The 26270-nt window shown below is 44.4% G+C and overlaps 1 protein-coding gene across 1 annotated transcript in view; it reads left to right on the top strand.

Moving 5' to 3' along the window:
* LOC132392729 (V-type proton ATPase subunit B, brain isoform-like) overlaps window positions 1-26270 on the top strand; it is a 48505-nt gene that overhangs the window by 14659 nt on the left and 7576 nt on the right. Inside the window, exons 6-12 of the mRNA XM_059967022.1 lie at window positions 454-593; window positions 844-945; window positions 11448-11545; window positions 15597-15720; window positions 17568-17718; window positions 18556-18638; window positions 25761-25865. Of these exons, the coding sequence (XP_059823005.1) occupies window positions 454-593; window positions 844-945; window positions 11448-11545; window positions 15597-15720; window positions 17568-17718; window positions 18556-18638; window positions 25761-25865 (803 nt within the window). The remainder of the gene's footprint in view (window positions 1-453; window positions 594-843; window positions 946-11447; window positions 11546-15596; window positions 15721-17567; window positions 17719-18555; window positions 18639-25760; window positions 25866-26270) is intronic.

Below are 26270 nucleotides of genomic sequence, written 5' to 3'. Positions count from 1 at the left end.
ATTATTGGAAAATGTCCCTGATTGGGAGTGCAGCTCCTTAGTTAAGAAAATTGTGCTGGCCAGTAACTGTCGCTACAGAGCGGTATTCTATGATCTCCTCCTTCAAAAACAGCCACAACCTGGTGTATTTCCCCATAATATTTAGTCTCCTATTCTTGCTGTCCTGATGTTATTGAGTTTATTTTTGTAAGTACACATTACTATTTACTAAACAGTATTGTAATACCTCTTGTGTGGAATGCTTTCATGTGTGGTTTGTAGGTAGGAAAATACTGTTGTCAGTAGTGCACCTCTACATATCTGATTCATTTAACAATGGTGTGCTCAGGATCACATGTTAACTGAGCTACCAGCATTGCTTAAGCGGCAAGATACCGACAGCAGCAGAATCTGTGCTCAAGTCTTGTACCTGCTGACATTTAATTGCATTTTAACACTGTTGACATTTTGTAGGTCAGCCCATAAATCCTCAGTGTCGGATCTACCCTGAGGAGATGATTCAGACTGGTATCTCTGCTATCGATGGCATGAACAGCATTGCTCGAGGACAGAAAATACCCATCTTTTCGGCGGCTGGTTTACCGCACAATGAAGTACGTAGTAGCCTGCTGTTTCCTCACAAAGCAACCAGAGGAAAATATTGAGTGACAATCTTTATGTGCAAATCTATTTGTAGTTGCTATACAATGATTGTAACACTGTGCTGACAGTACAGACTTAGCATGGACATTGCAAATGAGTACATTGAAAATGCAAATTTCCATTCTCCAGCTCCTGTTAGAATGCTCACTGATGATTGCAGCACATTTAACACTGGTGTATTCCTGATTTGTCTGTGAACAGATTGCTGCTCAGATCTGTCGACAAGCTGGTCTCGTAAGGAAATCCAAAGATGTTCTAGATTACAGTGAAGAGAACTTTGCCATCGTGTTTGCTGCAATGGGTGTAAGTGTTCACCGCGATATCACCTTCTAAATCCACTGTTTTCGGAAAGCTGGTCTAAAGAAAGTTGGGGTGTGTAAGGTAGGGCTGGAATAGTCTGTTGTTTCCATGGAAACAAACAAGGTGCATTAAATATGCCCCTAAATACAAACATGGTGAAGTCTAGAGATTAGTTCAGTCTTGTCCCAGAGACAACAATGTTGACAATAGTGTCAAATAGAGTACAAATAGAGTAATCTACTCTACCTCAGGCATCCATGAACACACACAAAATACTGGAGTAGCTCAGCAGGTTAGGCAGCATCTATTGTAATGAACAAACAGTGAATGTTTCAGACTGAGACACTTCTTCAGGACTGGAAAGGAAGGGGTGATGGGAAGGAGGATAGACAGAAGGTGATAGGTGAAGCCAGGTAGTTGGGAAAGGTAATGGGCTGAAGAGGAGAAAGGGAAGGAAGAGGGGCACCAGGAGGAGTTGATAGGCAGGTGAGAAGAGGTAAGAGGCCAGAGTGGGGAATCGAAAAACGGAGGGCGGAGAGAAGTTTACATATTTTTTTACTTGGATGGAGATATCAATATTCAGTCCATCAGGATGGAGGCTACCCAGACAAAATGCGAGACATTGTTTCTCTGCCCTGAGAGTGGCCTCATCATGGCACTAGAGGAGGCCGTGGACTAACACATCAGAATGGGAATCAAAGTTAAAATGTCTGGCCACTGGGAAGTTTTGCTTTTGGCAGGTGGAGTGGAGGTACTTGATGAAGCAGTCTCCCATTTTATGACGTGTCTCACCGTATGTAGAGGAGGTGCTTTGGGTGCACCTGATGTAATAGATGACCCCAACAGATTTGCAGATGAAGTGTTGTCTCACCTGGAAGGACTTTTTATGGCCCTGAGCAGAGGTGAGGGAGGAGGTGAACGGGCAGTTGTAGCATTTGGGCAGCATTTTTTTACATAGGAAGGAGAAATTGATATTTATACCACCAGGTTGGAGGCTATCCAGATAGGATATAAGGTATTACCTCCTTGTTTTTATATTCTAGTCCTATTGAAATGAATGCTAACATTGCATTTGTCACCTACTCAACCTGCAAATTAACCTTTGGGGAATCCTGCATAGGGCCTCCCAAGTCTTTTTACACCTCTGATTTTTGAATTTTCCCCTCATTTAGAAAATAGTCCATGCCCTTATTCCTTCTGCCACGGTGCAGAGCCGTACACTTCCCTACAATATGTTCCATTTGCCTCTTATTTGTTCATTCTGCCAATCTGTCTAAGTGCTTCTGCAGACACATTGCTTCCTCAACACTATCTGTCCCTCCACCTATCTTCATATTGTCTGCAAACTTGGCCACAAAGCCATCAATCCCTTCATCCAAATTATGGACAGGTAATGAGAAAAAAAAGTGTTCCCAATATCAACCCAAGTGCACACCCTTAGTCACCGGCAGCTAACCAGAACAGGCCCCCTTTAATCCCATTCTTTGCCTCCTAACAGTCAGCCAATCCTCTATCTATGCTAGTACCTTTCCTGTAATATCATAGGCTCTTGTTAAGCAGCCTTGTATGTGGCAACTTGTCAAAGCCCTTTGAAAATCCAAATAAACACTAACCACTGACTCTCCATTGCCTATCCTGCTTGTTATTTCCTCAAAGAATTTCAACAGATTTGTCAGGCAAGATTTCCCCTTTAGATAAATAATGCTGACTCTGACCTATTTTGTCATCTGCCTCCAAGTACCCTGAAACCTCATCCTTAATAATAGACTCCAACATCTTTTCATGCACTGAAGTCAGGCAAACTGGCCTATAATTTCCTTTCTTCACTCCCCCCCCCCCCCACCCTTTTTAAAAGAGACATTGGTAATTTTTCTATTCTCCGGACTGTTCCAGAATGTAGTGATTCTTGAGAGATCATTGTTAATGCCTCTGCAATCTCTTCAGCTAACTCTTTCAGAATCCTGGGGATTCTTTCAGAATCCATCTAGTTCAGGTGACTTATCTACCTTTAGACTTTTTGGCTTCCCAATGACACTCACTTCTGCCCCCTGACACTCATATTTCTGGCATTCTTCTAGTGTCTTCCACAATGAAGACTGACAAAATACTTAAATTTGTCTGCCACTTTTTGTCCCCCATTACTACCTGTCCAGCATAATTTTCCAGCGGTCTCTATTCTACCCTTTATATATCTGGAAAAAAAAATTGTATTCCCTTTATATGATTGGCCTGTTTACCTTTATGTTTAATCTTTTCTCTCCTTACGATTTATTTACATGCCTTCTGTTGGTTTTTAAAAACTTCTCAATTCCCTAACTTCCCATTATTTTTGCTATATTATATGCCCTCTCTTTTGCTTTTATGCTGTTTTTGACTTAAGGCACAGCCACCCCATCCCCCCTTTAGAAAACTTCTTCATCTTTGGGATGTATCTTTCCTGTGCCTTCCAAACATCCCCCAGAAATACCAGCCATTGTTGTTCTGCTGTCATCCCTGTTGGTGTTTTCTTCCAATCAACTTTGACGAGCTCCTCTCTCATGCCTCTGTATTTCCTTTAGCTCCATTGTAATACTGATGCATTCTATTTTAGCTTCTTCTCAAACTGCAGGGTGAATTCTATCATGATATGATCACTCTAGCTGAGATTTCATGTGAGATTTTTCAACAGTGGCTTTCTCCTTGCCACTGTCCCATAAAGCTGTGACTGGTGAAGCACTTGATCAACAGTTTTTGTATGCACACTCCCTCATATCTCAGCCACTGAAGCTAGTAACTCCTCCAAAGTTGTCATAGGTTTCCTGGTGGCCCCCTCATGGTCCCTTTCGTGCACAGTCATTCAGTTGATGATGGCCTGCTCAAGGCAGAAGTATAGCTTGTCCATATTCTTTTCGTTTTTTGATGACTGACTTAACTGGATATTAAGTGACTTGGAAATTTTCTTGTATCCATCTCCTGATTTGAGCTTTTCAATAACCTTTTTGTGGAGTTGCTTGGAAAGTTGTTTTGTCTTCATGGTATAGTTTTTTCCAGGATACTGATTCACCAGCATTTGGACCTTCCAGATATAGGTGTATTTTTACTGCTACCAATTGAAACACCTTGACTGCACACGGGTCTCCAAATCAGATCTCTGTTTAACTAATTATGTGACTTCTAAAACCAGTTGGCTGCACCAGAGTTGATTTGGTGTGTCATATTAAAGGGGGGGGGGGGAATGAATACTTATGCAATCAATTATTTTGTATTTTATATTTATAATTAATAAGGATCACTTTGTAGGGATCTGTTTTTACTGTGTTGTGACTGAATATGTTGATGGAGGTAGAGCAGTAGATGTTGTGTATATGGATTTCAGAAAGGCATTTGATAAGGTACCCCATGCAAGGTTTATTGAGAAAGTAAGGAGGCATGGGCTCCAAGGGGATCCATGCTTTGTGGATCCAGAACTGGCTTGCCCACAAAAGGCATAGAGTGGTTGTAGGTGGGTTATATTCTGCATGGAGGTCAGTGACCAGTGATGTGCCACAGGGACCCCTTCTCTTCGTGATTTTTAGAAATGACCTAGATGAAGAAGTGGAAGGATGGGTTAGTAAATTTGCTGATGGCACAAAGGTTGGGAGTGTTAATGGATAGTGTGGAGGGCTGTCAGTGGCTACAGCAGGACATGGATAGAATGCAAAACTGGGCTGAGAAGTAGCAGATGGTGTTCAACCCAGATAAGTGTGAGGTGGTTCATTTTGTTAGCTAAAATATGATGGCAGAATATAGTATTAATGGTAAGACTCTTGGCAGTGTGGAGGATCAAAGGGATCTTAGGGTCCTAGTCCATAGGACACTCAAAGATGCTGTGCAGGTTGACTCTGTTGTAAGAGCCAAGAGGTAATACTGCAGCTATATAGGACCCTGGTCAGACCCCACTTGTAGTACTGTGCTCAATTCAGGTCGCCTCGCTACAGGAAGGACGTGGAAACCATGGAAAGGGTGCAGAGGAGATTTACAAGGATGTTGCCTGGATTGTGGAGTATGCCTTATGAGAATAGGTTGAGTGAACTTGGCCTTTTTCTCCTTGGAACGACAGGGGATGGCATTGGCTTTGCAATGATGCATTGGCTTTCGTCAACCGTGGGATTGAGTTTAAGAGCCGAAAGGTAATGTTGCAGCTATATAGGACCCTGGCTTTTCTCCAGGGCTGAAATGGCTAGCACGAGAGGGCATAGTTTTAAGGTGCTTGGAAGTAGGTACAGAGGTGATGTCGGGTAGATTTTTGTGCAGAGAGTGCTGAGTGCATGGAATGGGCATTGGTGGTGGAGACGAAGATGATAGGGTCTTTTAAGAGACTCCTGGATAGGTACATGGAGCTCAGAAAAATAGAGGGCTGTGGTAAACCCTAGGTAATTTCTAAGGTAAGGACATGTTCAGCACAGATTTATGGGCTGAAGGGCCAGTATTGTGCTGTAGATTTCTGTGTTTCTATGTTTACTTAGACATGAAAGAATCTTTTTCTGCTGATCAGTGTCAAAAAAGCGAAATCAAATCCACTGTGATTCAATGTAAAACAATAAAACATCAAAACTTTCTCAAGGGGGGTGAGTACTTTTTATAGGCACTGTAACATCCGTCAGGATCTTTTTATGCTTGTAGTTTCTTAAGTCTGCCCAAGAGGATCTATATCTTCTGACCCTCTTATCATCTCTTTCTAAGGATTTGACTTCACATTTTACCAGCACAGCCTCACCACTCCCTCTGCCCACCTGCCTGTCCTTTCGATACAATGTGTATCCTTGGATCATAGTTTCCAACTATGATCTTCTTTCAGCCACGACTCAGAGTTGTACACAACATCATACCCTGCTGATCTCTAACTCTTACAAGATCGTCTACGTTATTCTGTCTGCTGTGTGCATTGAAATATAACACCTTCAGTCCTGTGTTCATCACCCTTTTTGATTTTGACCTGTTGCACTTTAACTCATCTCACTGACTGCAGTTCAGCCCTATCATCTGCCCATCCTTACTCGCTGTCTCACTTCATACTGCATCTAGTTCTACACCAACTGCCCCATCCTCAGCCCTGTTACTCTGTTGATAGGTTTGGGAGTAGCACCCATTCCTTTATTGTGTTAAGTACTACTGCCCCAGTAGGTCCACTTCTTCCTACTTAACTCATCCTATGTGACTCCATTCTGATCTTTTTAGTCCAGAACCAACTATATTTGTGATACTTCGCAGGCTCTCCACCTCGTCAACAATTTTCATTTTCCTGCCGCACTGCCTCATTTTTCATTATGGAAATCTAGTTTCTGTACACTTCTTATTCCATCAGGAAGGCCTCAGGGCTCCCTGTTTCTGTCTAGAAAACTGACCCAACTAGTTCCACTGCACCAAATCCTCTCTTCTCTTTTGACTTATCCTGCTTTCTCCACACTGAAGGTGTAGCCATGGCAACTCGCATGGGGCCCAGTTTTGGCCCTGTGGAGCAGTCTATATTCCAGACCTACCACAATACCTCTCCCAAACTCTCTTCCATTACATAGATGACGATACTTTCTACACCCACGTGTAACTTATCAATTTTATCAACTTCACTGCCAGCGTCTATCCACCCTCAAATTCATCAGTCTATCTTCATCTCTCTCTCCTTTCTCGACCTTGCTGTTTCCATTTTGGGAGATAATTTCTGCACTAAAACCTACTACACACCTACTGACTTTCACAACTAGTTGATTTCCACCATTGCCCACTCAGTCACTAGCAAGGGCACTATGTCAGTTTGTTCATTTGCCGCATGTGTTCTCAAGATGCTTTCTTCCCGTGACATCTGAGAAGTCATTTTTTTTGGAAGTTGCACCCTCCTCCCCACACCACCCTCACTGTAATTGCAGGAGTCCTTTAGTTTCTGCATATCTGACTTGCTTCATTTCTTCCCCCCCCTCCACCCCCCCCACAGGAAGAACAGGGATGAAGATCTCCTTGTCCTCACCTGCTACACCACCAGCCTATGCGGCCAATGTGTCATTCTTTGTACATTCTACCATTGACAACAGAGTTCCACCACCAGCTGCATCTTCTCTTATCCTTCCACAAAGATCACTCTCTCTGTGACTCCCTGGTCTGCTCATTCTTCTGCACCCGTTTGCCTCTCTCCCTAAGCACCCTTCCCTGTAATTTCAAAAGTTGTGTAGCTGCCTCTCATCACTTCCCTTGACACCATCCAGGGCACTAAACAGCCTGTCTAAGTGAGGCAATCTTGTGCATATGAATTCTCAGACATTACTTACTACATCTGGTGCTCTTGATGTGACCTCCTCTGTATAATTTACATACTGGCTGCAGATTGGGCAATCGCTTCACTGAGCACTTTCAAAGAAACATAGAAAACCTACAACACAATACTGCCCCTTCGGCCCACAAAGTTGTGCCGAACACGTCCTTACATTAGAACTACCTAGGGTTACCCATAGCCCTCTATTTTTCTAAGCTCCATGTACCCATTCAGGAGTCTCTTAAAAGACCCTATTGTTTCCGCCTCCACCACTGCCGCTGGCAGCTCATTCCATGTACTCACCACTCTGCATTTTTTTTTAAAAAAAGGAAAAAAAAACTTAACCCTGACATCTCCTCTGTACCTACTTCCAACCACATTAAACCTATTCCCTCTCGTGCTAGCCATTTCAGCCCTGGGGAAAATCCTCTGACTATCCACACAAATAACACCTCATTTTCTCATACGCCTCTATCAGGTCACCTCTCATCCTCCGTCGCTCCAAGGAGAAAAGGCTGAGTTCACTCAACCTGTTTTCATAAGGCATGCTTCCCAATCCAGGCAACGTTCTTGTAAATCTCCTCTGCACCCTTTCCATGGTTTCCATGTCCATCCTGTAGCGAGGCGACCTGAATTGAACACAGTACTACAAGTGGGGTCTGACCAGGGTCCTATATAGTTGCAATATTACCTCTTGGCTCTTAAATTCAATCCCACGGTTGATGAAGGCCAATGCACTGTATGTCTTCTTAACCACAGAGTCAACCTGCGCAGCAGCTTTGAGTGTCTTATGGATTCGGACTATAAGATCCCTCTGATCCTCCACACTGCCAAGAGTCTTACCATTAATGCTATATTCTGCCATCATTTTTGACCTATCAAAATTAACCACCTCACACTTATCTGGGTTGAACTCCATCTGCCACTTCTCAGCCCAGTTTTGCATCCTATCAATGTCCCACTGTAACCTCTGACAACCCTCCACACTATCCACAGCACCATCAACCTTTGTGTCATCAGCAAATTTACTAACCCATCCCTCCACTTCCTCATCTAGGTCATTTATAAAAATCACAAAGAGTAGGGGTTTCAGAACAGATCCCTGAAGCACACCACTGGTCACTGGCCTCCATGCAGAATATGACCCGTCTACAACCACTCTTTGCCTTCTGTGGGCAAGCCAGTTCTGGATCCACAAAGCAATATCCCCTTGGATCCCATGCCTCCTTACTTTCTCAATAAACTTCGCATGGGGTACCTTATCAAATGCCTTGCCAAAATCCATATTCACTACATCTATGGCTCTACCTTTATCAATATGTTTTATCACATCCTCAAAAAATTCAATCAGGCTCGTAAGGCACAATCTGCCTTTGACAAAGCCATGCTGACTATTGCTAATCATATTATGCCTCTCCAAATGTGCATAAGTCCTGCCTCTCAGGATAGTCTCCATCAACTTACTGAGGGTAAGACTCACTGGTCTAATATTTCCTGGGTTATCTCTATTCCCTTTTTAGAATACGGGAACAACATCCGTAACCCTCCAATCCTCTGGAATTTCTCCTGTCCCCGTTGATGATACACAGATCATTGTCAGAGGCTCAGAGGTCTCATCCCTCACTTCCCACAGTAGCCTGGGGTACATCCCGTTTCATTCCACCTGCTATGACTGTCTGGATCTCCTGGGTTGTGTGCAATGTTACTTCTCCTTTCTATTCACATACTGACATTTTATGTCTTTGCTGTCCTCTTCTGCCAACTCAGGACTAAACGCATATTAAAACAACAGGTCTGAGTAGACTCCAAACTGGTGTCATGAACATTGAATTCATTAATTGCTGCTCCTGGTCCACCTGCCCCTCATTACATCGTTCCTCTGCACCTAACTCACACTCGCATCCCACAGGTTCTCCTCCCCACTTCCATCCCTTTATTCCATGCTCCACCTTGCTCACCTATAAGATTCCAACATCTTCCACCCTTGGACACTTTCACCTTCACTTCCCTTTTGCCTCCCTCTCTTGGATCCACCTATTGCCTGCCAGTTCTTGCTCCATCCCTTCTGTAAGACCATAAGAGAAAGGAGCAGAATTGGGCCATTTGGCCAGTCGAGTCTGTTCTGCCATTTCATCATGGCTGATCCAATTTTCCTCTCAGCCCCAATCTCTTGCCTTCTCCCCATATCCCTTCATGACCTGACCACTCAAGAATCTGCCAACATTTGCCTTAAATATACATAAAGACTTGGCCTCCAAAGCTGGTTGTGGCAAAGAATACAGATACACCACTCTCTGGCTAAATAAGTTCCTCCTCATTTCTGTTCTAAAGGGGTGCCCCTCTATTCTGAGGCTAACTCCTATGACCTTAGACTCCCTCACCAGAGGAAGCATCCTTCCACATCCACTCTATAACGGCCATTCACCATTCGATAGGTTTCAATGAGGTCGCCCCTCATTCTTCTGAATTCTTGTAAATACAGGCCCAGAGCCATCAAATGTTCTTCAATTGACAACCATTTAATCCTTCACCACTATGTATAGGCTATCTTTTGAATCCAAATGAAGAGCTTTGATCTGAAATGTCGACTGCTCATTCCCCTGAATAGATGCTGCCTCACCAACTGAGATCCTGCTGTGTTTAGTGGGCTGCTCCAGATTCTAGTTTCTAGGTGTTAAAAGTATTCCTTACCCAGAATCTGTGTACAAACTGGATGAGAGCACTGGCTCTTTCAGTACTACAATGTACAGTCGGCCCTTCTTATCCGCGGGGGATTGGTTCCGGGACCCCTCGCGGATACCAAAATTCGTGGATGCTCAAGTCCTTATTCAACCTGTGTCAATGCAGTGGACTTTAGGACCCAACGGAAGCCCAGACCTTATTTAATCTGCCTCAGTGTGGTGGACGTTAGGACCTGGTGTCAGAGCTCTGAATCCGCAGTGTTTCTGTTCATGAAAGTACTCACGATCTTGATTGAAAATAAAGTGGAAATAATAAAGTGATCGGAAAGAGGTGAAACGCCATCGATCATTGGAAAAGCGTTAGGCTACGCCAGTCAACGATCAGAACAATTTTAAAGGATAAAGTGAGAAAGGCTCTGCCCCAATGAAAGCTACAATTATTACGAAGCAACGCAGTGGTTTAATTATTGGGTTTTGGGTTTTTGATCCTCCACATCAACCCGGCACGGTGGAGAGCGCAATCAGGAACGATCTGTCACTAGATTGAACCCGGCGCTGAAACATAGGTTCTTAAGTGTTTTATGTGCATAGAAAGATAAAATATATACTATATCCTAAGACAAACATTTGACTAACTGACGCTAAGTAACTGACTTAGTAAGAAAACTTCCAATTTTTTCGATCCCAATCCACGAAAAGCCACACACATCCTCCCGTATACTTTAAATCATCTCTAGATTACTTGTAATACCTAATACAATGTAAGTGCTATGTAAAATAGTTGTTATACTGCATTGTTTAGGGAATAATGACAAGAAAAAAAAGTCTGTACATGCTCGAACAACAAGTGCTGGAAGAGCACTTCTGGGTTTTCGCGTTTCGCGGTTGGTTGAATTCATGCATGTGGAATCGCGGATAAGGAGGGCCGACTTTACTGTGTACAGTGAATATGGAAAGTAACATGCACTCAGTGGGCATTTTTTTAGGTACAGGAGTGGAACCCAGTGTGGTCTTCTGAGGCTGTAGCTCATTCACTTCAGGGTTTGGCGTGTGTTCAGAAATGCTCTTTTGCAGATCACTGTTGTAACACGTGGATATTTGAGTTACAGTCCCCTTCCTGTTAGCTTGAACCAGTCTGGCCTCTTTCATTAATAAGGTGTTTTTGCCCACAGAACTGGCAGTTTTTTTTGTTTGTTTGTTTTTGCACCACTCTCTGTAAATTCTAGAGACTGTTGTGTGTGAAAATCTCAGGCGATCAACATTTTTGGAGATATTCGAACCACCCTTCTGTTGGTCTGGCATCACCAAGCACTCCATGGTCAAAATCACTTACATTCTTTCCCCATTCTGATGTTCGGCTTGAATGCCAGCTGATCCTCTTGACTGTCTGTATCCTTTTGTGTGCTAAGTTGCTGCCATATGATTTGCTGATTAGATATTTGCATTAATGAGCAGGAGCACCTAATGAAGTGGCCACTGAATGTATAACGTGTGCATAATTTAGTTAACTTATTTGGAGAAAGACTGTGTAATTGAGATTTTTGACAACTTACTCCTTCTAGGTAAACATGGAGACAGCCAGGTTCTTCAAGTCAGACTTTGAGGAGAATGGTTCAATGGATAATGTGTGCCTGTTCCTGAATTTGGCTAATGACCCAACGTAAGTTTGGAAGAAAGTTATTACATTTCATTTTATTTTACAATAGCTTGAAGTAGAAAATGTAAGTACTGTGATTGTACCCAGCAGAACCTTAGATTCCCTGAGGCAATATTTTTTAGTTGGAGGTGATTTAATTGATATTTGAAGATGATGAGATTTAACAGTTGAAAGAAAAAGTTTGTAAACCCTTTGCAATTACCTGGTTTTCTGCATTAATTATTCATAAAATGTGGTCAGATCTTCATCTAAGTCACAATAATAAACAAACACAATCTGCCTAAACTAATAACACACAAGCAATTGTACTTTTCATGTCTTTATTGAATACATTATTTAATTATCCACAGTCCAGGCTAGAGAAAGTATGTGAACCTTTGTATTTAATAACTGGTAGAACCTCCTTTAGCAGCAATAACCTCCACCAAATATTTCCTGTAGCTGCTGACCAAACTTGCACAGTGGCGAGGAGGAATTTTAGAGCATTCCTCCATACAATACTGTTCCAGTTCATCGATATTTCTGGGATACCTTACATGAACAGCTGTCTTTAGGTAATGCCACAGCGTCTCAATTGCATTAAGTTCTGGACTTTGACTTGGTCCATCAAAATATGAATTTTCTTTTTAAACCATTCTGTTGTTGATCTACTCTTGTGTTTTGGATCTTTGTATCGTTGCATCATCCAACTTCTCCTATGCTTCAGGTGACAGACTGCTACTCTGACATTCTACTGTAAAATGTCTTGATGAAATTTTGAATTGTTCCCTCGATGATTGTAAGCTGTCCAGACCCTGAGGTAGCAGAGCAACCCCAAACCTTGATGTTCGTTTCACCATGCTTCACAGTTGGGATGAGGTTTTGGTGTTCGTGTGCAGTGCCCTTTTTCCTCCAAACGCAGCGGTGAGCATTTCTGCCAAGAAATTCAACTTTTGTCTCATCTGTCCACAGAACATTGTCCCAGAGGTGTTGTGGAACATCCAGGTGGTCTTTTGCAAACTTGAGATGTGCAGCAGTGGTTTCCTTTGTGGTGTCCTTTCTTGAACACCATTCTTGTTCAGGGGTTTTCTTATAGTGAACACATGAATAGAGACTTTAGTAAGTTCTAGGGACTTCTGCAGGTCTTTTGCTGTTACCTTTGGATTCTTTATCACCTCCTTCAGTATCGTACATTGTTCTCTTAATGTGATCTTAGCAAGACACCCACTCCCAGGGAGAGTAGCAACAATACTGAATTTCCTCCATTTGTACCGTAAATTCCGGACTATAAGCCGCTACTTTTTTCCCACGCTTTGAACACTGCGGCAACACTGCGGCCTGTACTACGCTGCGGCTAATGCATGTTTTTTTTTCATGCCGCCAAAAACATTTTGCCTCGTAACAGTAGACCAATAAAATTGATGAGTAGTTCACAGAGGTCCAATGAAATTGTACGATAAATCAAGCGCACTTTCACAATTAAATTATTGTAAATCAGTCATTTGTACTCACCCTCACCAACATGGAAAACACTCGAAGAAAAGCATATGATGCAGCTTTTAAAGGCGATCAATCTGGCGGTTGAAGAAGGAAATTGTGCTGCTGCACATAATCTTGGCATAAATGAATCGATGTTGAGACGGTGGAGACGCCAGCGTGAAGAACTGAGTCAATGCAAAAAGACGACAAAAGCTTTCAGAGGTAATCATAGCAGATGGCCCGAACTTGAAAACTTTCTTGAAGACTGGGTTAACACACAGAGAGCAGGCGGCCGCAGTGTTTCCACCGTGCAGATCAGACTGAAGGCTAAAGCAATCGCCACCAAAATGAAAATCGAAGATTTTAGAGATGGGCCATCGTGGTGTTTTAGATTTATGAGACGAAAAGGCCTGTCCGTCAGGGTACGCACGACTCTGTGTCAGCAGCTCCCTCCCGACCACGAGGAAAAACTTGCTAACTTCCGCACATTCACTCAAACAAAGATAGCGGAGAATTCCATCGGGCCAGATGAAATCTTAAATATGGATGAAGTACCTTTGACGTTTGACCTGCCTCTCACTCGGACTGTTAATAAAAAAGGTGACTCGTCCATCACACTGAAAACAAGTGGCCATGAGAGAACGCATTTTACTTGTGTTCTGAGCTGCACAGCATCCGGATTAAAGCTTCCACTGATGGTGATTTTTAAGCGGCTGACAATGAAAGTTCAGTGAAAGCTGCCATCAAGAGTACAAACTCAATTCCAGCTGTGATTCCTGGGGGCAGCACGAAGTATTTGCAGCCACTGGACATCAGCGTGAACCGGGCATTTAAAGTGGCGCTGCGCGTTGAGTGGGAGGCTTGGATGACAAGCGGCGAGAAATCCTTTACCAAAACAGGACGCATGCGAAGAGCATCTTTAACTCAAGTCTGCCAGTAGATCCTAAATGCGTGGAGCCATGTCACAACTTCCACCATCACCAGCGGGTTTCGAAAGGCTGGACTGCTGCGTGATGAAGAGGATCGCATGCGCTCAAGTGAGAGCGACAACGAAGAGACTGAAGTGAATGACGAGATCCTGAGGTTGTTCAATTCGGACACTGAAGGACTTTGATGGTTTTAGTGCGCAGGAGGAAGATGAAGAAGGCGATCAATAACTTTTCCTGGTAGGCTGCAGTATATATATTTTTTTTTACCAGTCGTTAGGAGATATTGGAATGTTGTTCGTGCACTGTTCAGTAAAATAGTATACGCAACGTAATTTGTGTGTTACCAATACGTATGTATATTTAAAAGTAGCTGTGTTACAGGCACGGTTCGAAAAAAAGCATTTGCAATATGTATTTGTTTATGTTACCATACGGATTTAATTAAAAGTTAAAAAATCCTCATGTGTAATATCTTTCTGTGTAAATATCTCATATTACAACGTGGGACACCTGCGGCTTAAAATCCGGTGCGGCCTGTACAAGTACAAAATTGATTTTCTTTCTAAAATTAGAGCGTGCGGCTTTTAATCAGGTGCGCTCTGTAGTCCGGAATCTACAGTAGATATTTTCTCTTACTGTGGGCTGATGAACACTAAGGTCTTTAGAAATACTTTTTGTAGTTTTTTCCAGCTTCATGCATCTCTACAATTCTTCTTCCAAGGTCCTGTGAAAGTTGTTTTGATCGAGGCCTGGTGCACGTACAGATCTTTCTTTCTTTCTTTCTTTTTATTAGTTTTTTAATAAGTTTCTATACTACAACAGAAAAAAAACCAATAAAATGGAGATTTATATAATTCATAACAATACAGAAAAAGCACCCAAAATGAAATCATATAAAGTTAGTATCCTTACCACGCTCCCACTACAAAATTCCAATCCAACCATTACGATGTAAAAAAAAGTTAATCAAAGCTTTCATCACCACAGAGCTGTAAGTTTAAAGAAGTATAATGCCTACTACCTAAACTATAATGTATTTCACAAAAAAACCCATAAAACTTAACCAGGAAAAAAAAGCTGAAAGTAAGGGATTGTAGTATTTAAAAAGAAAAAAGATGAACCTTTAATCTAAAGAGGAATTGTGATCTTTCTTGAGAAGAGCAGGCTCTGTCAGTAACCTGACTTAGTGTGTCTTTTTTGTTTATAGGGCAGGGCACCTCTCCAACCCACACTTCCAATCTCATGTCATTGATTGGAACACCTAACTCCAAATACTTCTTGCAGAAGGCATTACCCCAGAGGCTCACATACTTTTTTGAAACTAGCCTATGATTGTTTAAGTGGTATACTCAGTATTGATGAGAAGGACAATTGTTTGTGTGTTATTTAGGCAGATTGTGTTTGTCTATTATTGTGACTTGGATGAAGACCAAACCACATTTTATAAGTAATTAATGCAGAAAACCAGATAATTGCAAAGGGTTCACAAAGTTTTTTTTGCAAATGTATATTGTAAATTAGGGAGTTAAACTGATAAGGGCCAATCTGAAGTCATCTTGGTGAGAGTAAAGCTGAAGATATTTGGATAAGTTTATCGTCTGGCTTGGCCATTTGATTTACTGAAACATTGATAACTCCAAAGTGAACTATTGACTTGTCTCCCGTAGTATTGAGCGTATTATCACTCCACGACTTGCGCTAACAACCGCTGAGTTTCTGGCATACCAGTGTGAGAAGCATGTGCTGGTTATTCTGACTGACATGAGCTCTTATGCTGAGGCGCTTCGAGAGGTAAGTTCAGACAAACTTTAATAAACTTTCTAAGAATGCCACATAATATTAAAAGGTTTTTGAAAAGCTGCAATATTGTGAAACAGCGATTTTTAGGTAGCCCATGTTATTTATTGACATTGTGTGCCTCTGCAGATGAAGAATGCATACACAGAATTGTATTGATTTAGTTTTGCATATTAGGTTTAGGATTTTGCTCATGAGGATGTGGATATCTGCATTATCAAGTCTTTGATAGTTCCTTTGAAGAGCAATCCAGGTTCATGTTTTAGGTTTTTCCTCAATATCCAGTCCACTTTTGAAAGTTACTGATATCTAATATCAAACTAGTAGTTATATACGTTTAGCATGACAATTTTTTTTTAATCCAGTCCTTTGTAGAAGTATTCAGCCCCCTTTTGTTCACATAATTGAGTATTACAACCAGGGATTTTGATCATTTTAACTGAGAATTTTTATTTGAAATACATGCTCCTTTTTTCACAATAAAGCCCAAAAACAAGGAAAATTGTAAAGCATGACAGACTCAAAATTCAAAAACTGCGCAGTAGCTAGTTGAGCCACCTATTGCAGCTAATATAGCTAGTACTCTTTTTCTGATGATGTGCTGTATCAGAGATATTTGATTGGGTAAAGGACTTGACTGGGGTAATCAACAAAATTAATTTTCTTCATTTGAAACCAATCCATCGTTGCTATGGCTGTGTGCTTTGAGTTGTTGTCCTGCTGAAAGATGAACTTATCCCCAGATTAAGCTTCCTGGCAGAGGCTAGCAGGTTTTTATCCAAGATCTCTCTGTATTTAGTGGCATTCATTTTCCCATCAATCCTGACCAGATTTCCAGTCCCTGCTGTGAAAAGCATCCCCATAGCATGAGGCTACCTCCACCATATTTTACAGTAGGGATGGTGTGACCTGGCTGATGTGCTATATTAGATTTGTGCTATACTCATCGCTTAGCGTTGAGGCTACACTTTGGTCCCACTTGACCACTAGACCTTCTTCCACATCTTTATTTCATCTTCTAAGTGACTCTTTGTAAACTCTTGATGGACAAGGATGTACATTTTTTAAAGCCAGGGCTTCTTCCTTGCCACTTGTCCATAAATACCCTTTTTGTTCAAGGCCTTGGAGATTATGGAGTGATGAACTTAGTCTCCAGTTGCAGCCGCTGACTTCTGCTGCTCACTCAGAGTGACTGTTGGCATCGCAATAACCTGTCTTACAAGTTGCATTCTTCTCTGGCGACTAGGTTTAGAGGGATGGCCTGATGTAGACGGTGTGGCTTTTTTTTTTCACTTTTTGACGATAGACTGCACTGAGCTCTGAGCTATGTCCAGTGCCTTTGAGATGATATTGTATCCTTCCCCAGATATGTGCTTCTCTTATCATTTCTCTCACCTGTCTTAAATGTTTTTTTGTCTTCATTTTGGTTTATTCTGTTCAAAACCTACCATATTGTTGGAGCTTATAGAGAGAGGAGGTATTTATTCTTATGAATTCATTGAAAATATTCAATTTTCTACATCTGCAAATTGGGTGAGTCAGTAAGGTAATATACATTATTGCATCTGTGGACAGTTAATTAATTACAAAGGGGATTATATTTACAAATATTTACATATATTTGGCTATATTTACAAAGCTGTATTCCAGGAGTTAAATGATCATTTATAAATATTATACTTAATGTATTATATATATAAAATTGAAGAGAGCTGTAGTGTCTTTTCTGTTGTACTCCAAGTCACTACAATAAATGTTGCTGACAATATGTTATACTTTTGTACGTTTGCCCACTGCTGGGCATGCCAAGAATATATTGTCCTGTTGTGTAATCATGGCAGGTTTCAGCGGCTCGGGAGGAAGTGCCTGGACGTCGTGGTTTTCCTGGTTACATGTATACTGATCTGGCTACCATTTATGAGAGAGCTGGGCGTGTCGAGGGTAGGAATGGTTCTATCACGCAGATCCCCATCCTGACTATGCCTAACGATGGTGAGCAAATCAGAGTGAAGATGATTACTATCACTGTCTCTTGTAAAGTCTGGTGACTAGGTAGATTTTAGAAAGCCAGGAAGTTGGACCAAAAGGAAGCAGGCAAAAGGAAATTAAAGAAACTGATTAACTTTTGAGTGAGTCAGGTAGTTGAGTAATATTGTTCAACTCACAGATTAAATTGTAGGATAAGTAACAGAGAGGAAGAAGGACATTTATTATTGATTTTTTTTTCTTTTGCGTAAAAACATTAGCAAAAACTTTCCGTAGTTCCCTATAAATGACATCAGAAAGTTATTCTGTAATCTTTTCTCTCAGGATATTCTCAAAATAGCGGGTCTTAGTCTATCTTAGCTGTTGAATTATTGGAGTGCTTGGTCTTTGGAAAGAATTCTACTGTTTGGATTGTTAGTAGATCTTGTCCCCGTGGTGAAATAGTTGTTTCCTGAAGTATGACTCCCCTGTGACTCAGTCTGGGAGCTTAGGCATGTTAAATGTAGAGCAGTATCCCCAGGATTACCAGTTACTTTGTGAAATTGCAGGCTAACACAAATGTGAATACGAGTTCCAGTAAACAATAAATATTTGCCTTCCTGACAAAGCAGAGGGGCACTTACTGCATACTAATTAAATTGATTAATTACCTGCTGGTTCAACACTGTATAAACTGGTGCTACGGGTGAGAAAATACGCTCTACTGGCTATGGCCAAGAAAACTATCCAAAAATATATCTAATTGGATCCAGTTTTTAAAAAAATTGCAATAACGAAGGATTTATCTAACAATGTATGATGCTGGTGGTAATGGATTTCAATGCTTTTTCTCCTATTTGATAGATATCACTCACCCCATTCCTGATCTGACTGGCTATATCACCGAAGGACAGATCTATGTAGACCGTCAGTTGCACAACAGACAAGTAAGTTTTTAGCTCTTTTATGCAGTCACAAGCACCCAGTGAGAGCTCTCACTTTCAAAACAAAATGTTGTAGCGGTGCGCTACACGCAGCGCTAAAATAATGACACGGAGTTGGTAAACCGCAGTTAAAGAAGATTTTATTCGAACTTCACAGCCTTGATTTAAAGCCTCCCTGATCCTGCTCTCCCCGGGCGTGGATGCTGTAGGGGCACGTACTCACAATCCCCCGCAGGCTTTTCCCTTTGTTGGTGAAGCAGACCTGGCGCCCTTTTGGGACTGGCTTTTGTGCCGGCGCGCTGGCTATTTGTGAGCCGGTTCGAGTGCACTAGGAAGTGGGTCGCCACGTAACCCCCCCCCCCCAGAACCGGCGATACACCCCCCAATGTCCACAGTCTGGGCCAGACCCTGTTTGGGAGGTCGGCCTCTGCACTGCGGTGCCGGAAACTCGACCGGTTGCACCAAGTCCACATGGGCCGGTTTGAGACGGTCCACCGTGAAAACCTCCTCTCTCCCCACAACGTCCAGCATGAACGTGGACCAGTTGTTCCTGAGCACCGTAAACGGCCCCTCGTAGGGCCGTTGCAGCGGTGGCCGATGCCCGCCCCTTCGTACAAACACAAACTTACAGTTCTGCAGGTCTTTGGGTACGCAGGTTGGGTTCTGCCCATGCTGCGAAGTGGGTATGGGGGCCAGGTCAACGAGCCTGTCACGTAGTCTGCCCAGGACTGCTGCGGGTTCTTCCTCTTGCCCCCTTGGGGCTGGTATGAACTCCCCAGGGACGACCAGGGGTGCGCCATACACCAACCCGGCCGACGAGGCGTGCAGATAGTCTTTGGGCACCATGCGGATGCCGAGTAGGATCCAGGGAAGCTCGTCCACCCAGTTAGCTCCTCGCAGACGGGCCATGAGAGCCGACTTTAGGTGACGGTGGAAACGCTCCACTAGCCCGTTCGACTGTGGGTGGTAGGCAGTGGTGTGGTGCAGCTGTGTCCCCAACAGGCTGGCCATAGCTGACCAGAGGCTGGAGGTGAACTGGGGCCTCTGTCGGAGGTAATGTGGGCCGGTACACCAAAGCGGGACACCCAGATGGTGATCAGTGCCCAGGCACAAGATTCAGAGGTGGTGTCGGTGAGCGGGATCGCCTCTGGCCATCTTGTGAACCGGTCTACAATAGTCAGGAGGAGCCGCGCTCCACGCGACACTGGCAGGGGGCCCATGATATCCACATAAATGTGGTCGAAACGCTGGTGGGTGGGGTGGAACTGCTGCGGCAGAGCTTTGGTGTGCCGCTGCACCTTGGCCGTCTGGCTGTGCATGCACGTTCTGACCCATTCACTGACCTGTTTGCGGAGTCCATGCCAAACAAATCTGCTGGAGACCATCCGAACAGTTGTCCTGATGGAGGGGTGCGCTAAGTTATGAATGGAGTCGAAAATGCGTAGCCGCCAAGGTGCCGGGACGACGGGACGGGGCTGGCCGGCGGCAACGTCACAGAGTAGGGTCCTCTCACCCTGGCCTACGGGGAGGTCCTGGAGCTGCAAACCGGAGACTGCGGTTCTGTAACTCAGGATCTCCTCGTCTGCCTGCTGCGCCTCTGCCAGCGCCTCAAAGTCAACCCCTTGGGAAAGGGCATGAATGTTTGGGCGAGAGAGTGCGTCCACCACGACATTGTCCTTACCCGAGACATGCCGGACATCCCTCGTGTATTCAGAGATGTAGGACAGATGGCGCTGCTGGTGGGACGACCAGGGATCGGACACCTTCGTGAACGTAAAGGTAAGCGGCTTGTGGTCCGTGAACGAGGTGAAGGGCCGACCTTCTAGGAAGTACCGGAAATGCCGGATTGCTAGTTTTGGCACCAACAGTTCCTGGTCGAAAGCACTGTATTTGAGCTCGGGTGGCCGCAGGTGTTTGCTGAAAAACGCCAGGGGTTGCCAGCGACCCGCGATGAGTTGCTCCAGCACCCCACCGACTGCCGTGTTAGATGCATTCATTGTGAGGGCGGTAGGGACGTCCATTCTGGGTGCACTAGCATCGTGGCATTCACCAAGGCTTCTTTCGTTTTAATGAAAGCGGCGGCGGACTCCTCGTCCCAGGTAACCCGACATCAGGGCGAACAGAGGGCGCATGATTCGGGCAGCTGAAGGGCGGAAGTGGTGGTAGAAATTGACCATACCTACGAATTCCTGAAGGCCTTTGATTGTGTTGGGTCGGGGGAAATGGTGGACCGTGTCTACCTTAGCGGGTGGAAGGGTTGCCCCGTCTTTAGTAATCCTGTGGTGCCAAGCCTGAACTGGCATTTGGCTGGGTTGATTGTTAGACCGTACTCACTCAGTCGGGCGTAGAGTTGATGGAGGTGGGACAGATGCTCCTGATGACTGCTGCTGGCTATGAGGATGTAGTCCAAATAGATGAATGCGAAGTCCAGGTCGAGTCCCACCACGTCCATTAACCGCTGGAACATCTGTGTGGCATCCTTCAGGCTGAACGGCATGCAGAGGAACTCGAAAAGGCTGAAAGGGGTGATGAGAGCCGTTTTCGGGACGTCGTCCGGATGCATCGGGATTTGATGGTATCCCCGGACGAGGTCCACCTTGGAGAAGATCTGTGCGCCGTGCAGGTTTGCTGCAAAGTCCTGAACGTGCAGCACAGGGTAGCGGTCCGGTGTGGTAGCCTTGTTCAGCCTGTGGTAGTCGCCGCATGGTCTCCAGCCCCCTGTCGCTTTGGGCACCATGTGCAGGGGGGAGGCCCGTGGGCTGTCGGACCGTCGGATGATCCCCAATTCCTCCATCCTCTTGAACTCCTCCTTCGCCAGTCGGGGCTTGTCCGGGGGAAGCCTTCGAGCACGGGCATGGAGGGGTGGTCCCTGGGTCGGGATGTGGTGCTGTACGCCATGTCAGGGCATTTGCTGTCATGAACTGCAGTGTCAGAACTGATGGGAAATCCACCAGGACTCTGGTGAAGTCGTTGTCGGACAGCGTGATGGAGCCGAGGTGTGGGGCTGGCAACTGGGCTTCTCCCAGGGAGAACGTCTGAAAGGTCTCGGCGTGGACCAGCCTCTGCCTTGGCAGGTCGACCAACAGGCTGTAAGTCCGCAAAAAATCCGCACCCAGAAGCGGTTGGGCTACGGCGACCAGTGTGAAGTCCCACATGAACCGGCTGGAGCCGAACGGGTACGGGTATGCACCGTACGGGTGCCATAGGTCCTTACTGTGCTGCCGTTCACAGCCCTCGGGGGGCACCCAGTGCCCTGTCGTGGGTGTTGTGACTCGTCGGAGGTAAGACGCTGATCTCGGCACCAGTGTCGACCAAAGAACGGCATCCCGACCTCTTGTCCCACATATACAGGAGGCTATCCCGATGGCCAGCGGCCGTAGCCATCAGCGGTGGCTGGCCTTGGCGTTTCCCGGGAACTTGCAGGGCGGGCTACAGCGGCGGGCTTCTGCGCCCCACTGCTGGTGGTAGAAACACCATTGTTCGTTGGGCTCCCCATCCCTGCCTCTGGGGTTAGCAGGCTCTGTGGCCGGGCCTGGTCTGGTTTGCTGCTGGGAGCATGGCCTGGTGATCTGTGCGATGGATGCCCCACTCACCTTCTTGGCGTTCCACAGCAAGTCCGCCCGGGCGGCCACCTTCCAGGGGGTCGCTGAAATCCGCGTCGGACAGCAGCAGGCGTATGTCCTCAGGCAGCTGCTCCAGGAATGCCTGCTCAAACATGAGGCAGGTGTTGTGTCTGCCGGCCAGAGACAACATCTCATTCATTAAAGCCGATGGAGGTCTGTCTCCCAAGCCATCCAGGTGCAGTAAACGGGCAGCCCGCTCACGCCGTGAGAGTCCGAAAGTCCTTATGAGCAGGGCTTTGAATTCCGTGTACTTGCCATCCGCTGGGGGAGATGAACTCCTGAACCTGGGCCGCTGTGTCCTGGTCGAGGGAGCTCACCACTTAGTAGTAACGTGTGCCCTCTGAGGTTATTTGCCGAATGTGGAATTGGGCTTCTGCTTGCTGGAACCAAAGGTGTGGTTGCAGCATCCAGAAGCTTGGCAGTTTCAACGAAACCGCATGAACAGATGCGGCGTCGGTCATCTCCGGTCCAAAAATCGTTTGGACCATCGGGGTCACCAATTGTAGTGGTGTGCTACACACAGCGCTAAAATAACGACACGGAGTCAGTAAACCGCAGTTAAAGAAGATTTTATTCGAACTTCACAGCCTTGCTTTAAAGCCTCCCTGATCCTGTCCTCCCCGGGCGCGGATGCTGTAGGGGCACGTACTCACAATCCCCAGCAGACTTTTCCCTTTGTTGGTGAAGCAGGCCTGGCGCCCTTTTGGGTCTGGCCTTTGTGCCGGCGCGCTGGCTATTTGTGAGCCAGTTCGAGTGCGCTAGGAAGTGGGTCGCCACAATGTTATAATTGACAGTTTTCTCTAATGGAGTCTCAAGTTCTGCACCAAGAAGTAATGGGCTAAGTTGGCATAAAATATTTGATAAAGAAGTCACCTACTTGTAACTTTCTGCTCTTCATTTTGCAACTACCACACCTTTTAGTATCTAATCACTCTCTAAATGTCCCCATTCACTCACTGACCAGATGATCTTGTTTACAAGGTTATTCCCTGGAGCATAGGAGAATAGGGGAGAGTTGATAGAGTTGTATAAAATTGAGAGGTATAAATAGGGTAAAAGTAAGCAGGCTTTTTTTCCCCAAAGTTCAAAGAAAATGTATTATCATATTACATTGATGCTACCATATACAACCCTGAGATTAATTTCTTGCGGGCATACTCGATAAATCCATAATAGAATAATAACCATAACAGAATTCAATGAAAGACCAGTGTGCCAAAGACAACAAACTGCAATACAGAAAGAAAGAAATAATAAATAAATAAGCAATAAATATCGAGTCCTTGAAAGTGAGTCCAAAGGTTATTGACAGTTCAATGTCAATAACTGTCATTGTTGTTCAATGACAATTGAACAACTGTCCAACGATGGAGCATGTGAAGTTATCCCTTTGGTTCAAGAGCCTGATGATTGAGGGGTAATAACTGTTCCTGAACCTGGTGCCGTGAGTCCCGAGGCTTCTTGCCACCTTCCTGAGCTGCAAGAAGAGAGCATGTCCTGAGTGCTGTGGGCCCCTGATAATGGATGCTGCTTTCCTGTAACAGTACTTTGAGTGCTCAGTGGTGGAAAGGACTTAACCCAAGATGGTCCAGATATTTACTACTTTTTGTAGGATTTTCTGTTCAAGGACATTGGATTTTCCTTACCAGGCTATGATGCAGCCAGTCATATACTCTCCACCACACATCTATAGAAGTTTTAGATGTCATGATGAATCTTTGCAAACTCCTAAGGTATTAGAAGTGCAGCAGTGCTTTCTTCATAATGGCACTTGAGTGCTGGGCCCAGGACAGGTCCTCTGAAGTGAGAACACCGAGAAATTTAAATTTGCTGACCCTCTCCACCGGTGATCCTCAGATGAGGACTGGCTCATGGAGCTCTGGTTTCCTTCTTCTGAAGTCAATAATCAACTCCTTGGTCTTGCTGACATTGAGTAATGACACCACTCAGCCAGATTTTCAGTCTCTCTCCTATGTTCATCACCTACGACCGTGGTGTCATCATCAAATTTGAATATGGCATTGGAGCTGTACTTAGCCACACAGTCTTAAGTATAAAGTGAATAGATCAGGGGTCTAAGCCTTGTGGTGCACCTGCACTAATGGAAATCGTGGCGAAATATTGCCAATCTAGACTGACTGGAGTTTGCAGTGAGGAAATCCAGGATCCAATTGCACAAAGAGGTATTGAGGCCAAGGTCTTGAAGTTTATTGATTAGTTTTGTGGGGATGAAGGTTTTGAATGCTGAGCTGTTGTCAATAAAGAGCAACCTGATGTATGCATCTTTGCTGTCCAGATGTTCAACGGTTGAATGAAGAGCCAATGAGATGACATCTGCTGTGGACCTGTTGCTCCAGTAGGCAAATTGGAGTGGATCCAAGTTGCTTCTCAGGCAGGAGTTGGTGTGTTTCCTCACCAACCTTTCAAAACACTTCATCACTGTGGATGCAAGTGGCACTGGAAGATGGTCATTGAGACAGGTTATCACATTCTTTGACACCAAGGTAATCGAAGCCTGCTTGAAGCAGGTGGATACTTTTGACTGCTGAAGCAAGAAATTAAAGATCTCTCACTGAACACTCTAGTCAGCTGAACAGCACAGGTCTTTAGTTCTTGGCCAGGTACCCTCCTGGGTTCACCCTCCTGAAGGCTGTTTGTACTTCGGCCTCAGAGATTGAAATCACAGGATCTTCATGGGCTGTGGGTGTTCGTAATGGTTTCTCCATGTTTTGATGGTCATGGCAAGCACAGAGCTAATCTGGAAGCAAAGCCCTGTTGTCCCTTGATTAAACTTTATAAGAGGTAATAGTATTCAAGCTCTGCTACAACTGTTGATCATCCTTTGTTGATTCAAGTTTAGTCCGAATTGCCACTTTGCCCCTGGGATGGCTTTCCAGAGATTGTACCTGGACCTCTTGTAACTTTCTTGTTCACCAAACTTGAATGCCTCTGATCTGGCTCTCGGCAGATGGCAGATCTCCACTGAGGTTGGGTGAGACTAGAACTCATGGGTTAAGGTGAAAGGTGAAATGTTTAAGGGGAATATGAAGGGGGGTGGATCTAACAAGCAGCCAGTGGAAATGGTGGATGTGGGCTCGATTTCAACACTTGAGAGTTTTGGATAGGTGCATGGATGGCAGAGGTATGGACGTTTGTGGTTCATGGGATGAGGCAGACATTGACAAAATGGGCCAAGGGGCTGGTTTCTGTGCTATGTTCTATGACTACAGCTTATCCCCTTCCTTTTACTTATTAGAGACAACCCACCTCTCCCTGCAACTTGCAAGTTCTTTTGTCTCCTTTCCAGTTCTGATGTTAAGACTTTGATCTGAAACATTAACTCTGTTTCTTTTCCCACAGATGCTGCCTGATCTGCTGAGTATTTGTAACACCTCTAGGCTTTTTTTTTATTTTTGTGACTCTCTTCCAGTAAGGCAGCCCTTCTGGTTTAAGCACTTCCATATTTATGTCTTTATTATTGTTTTGTGCTGCTTTCCCATAGATCTATCCACCAATTAATGTGCTTCCGTCACTGTCGAGGTTGATGAAGTCTGCTATTGGAGAGGGAATGACACGGAAGGATCATGCGGATGTTTCCAACCAGCTGGTGAGGAACAGTTGTCACTTGTTAAGCCATTTCAGGACAGCCTGTTAGATAGCTGAACTTGTTTCATTCTCAATAGTGCTCTTGTATAACAATCAATGTCATTTTTGCAAGCCTCAATTTCATCAATGCTTAGATTTTGAGTAGTAATTCTAATAACATAGTTCTAATACCTTGCATGAACCTACAATTAAGTGGGGTACCTGGGAATTTATTATTTTGTGGTAGCTGAATTCTTTTCATTTTCTGCCCAAATTCCTGCAACCACGATTCAATTTATCATAGATCAAGTTAAATCTACGTAAGTGATCTAAATAGGCCTTTACCTTTTCTAAAAAGTGCTATCATGCGCATAATAATTAATCAAGCTATTTGTTACTGCAAGAGTAAACCGAGGAAAGCACAGGG

Source organism: Hypanus sabinus, chromosome 1, assembly GCF_030144855.1.
Source record: "Hypanus sabinus isolate sHypSab1 chromosome 1, sHypSab1.hap1, whole genome shotgun sequence".
NCBI lineage: Eukaryota > Metazoa > Chordata > Chondrichthyes > Myliobatiformes > Dasyatidae > Hypanus > Hypanus sabinus.
The sequence above is the reverse complement of the archived record's forward strand: the minus strand, read 5'-3'. Positions and strand labels throughout refer to the sequence as shown.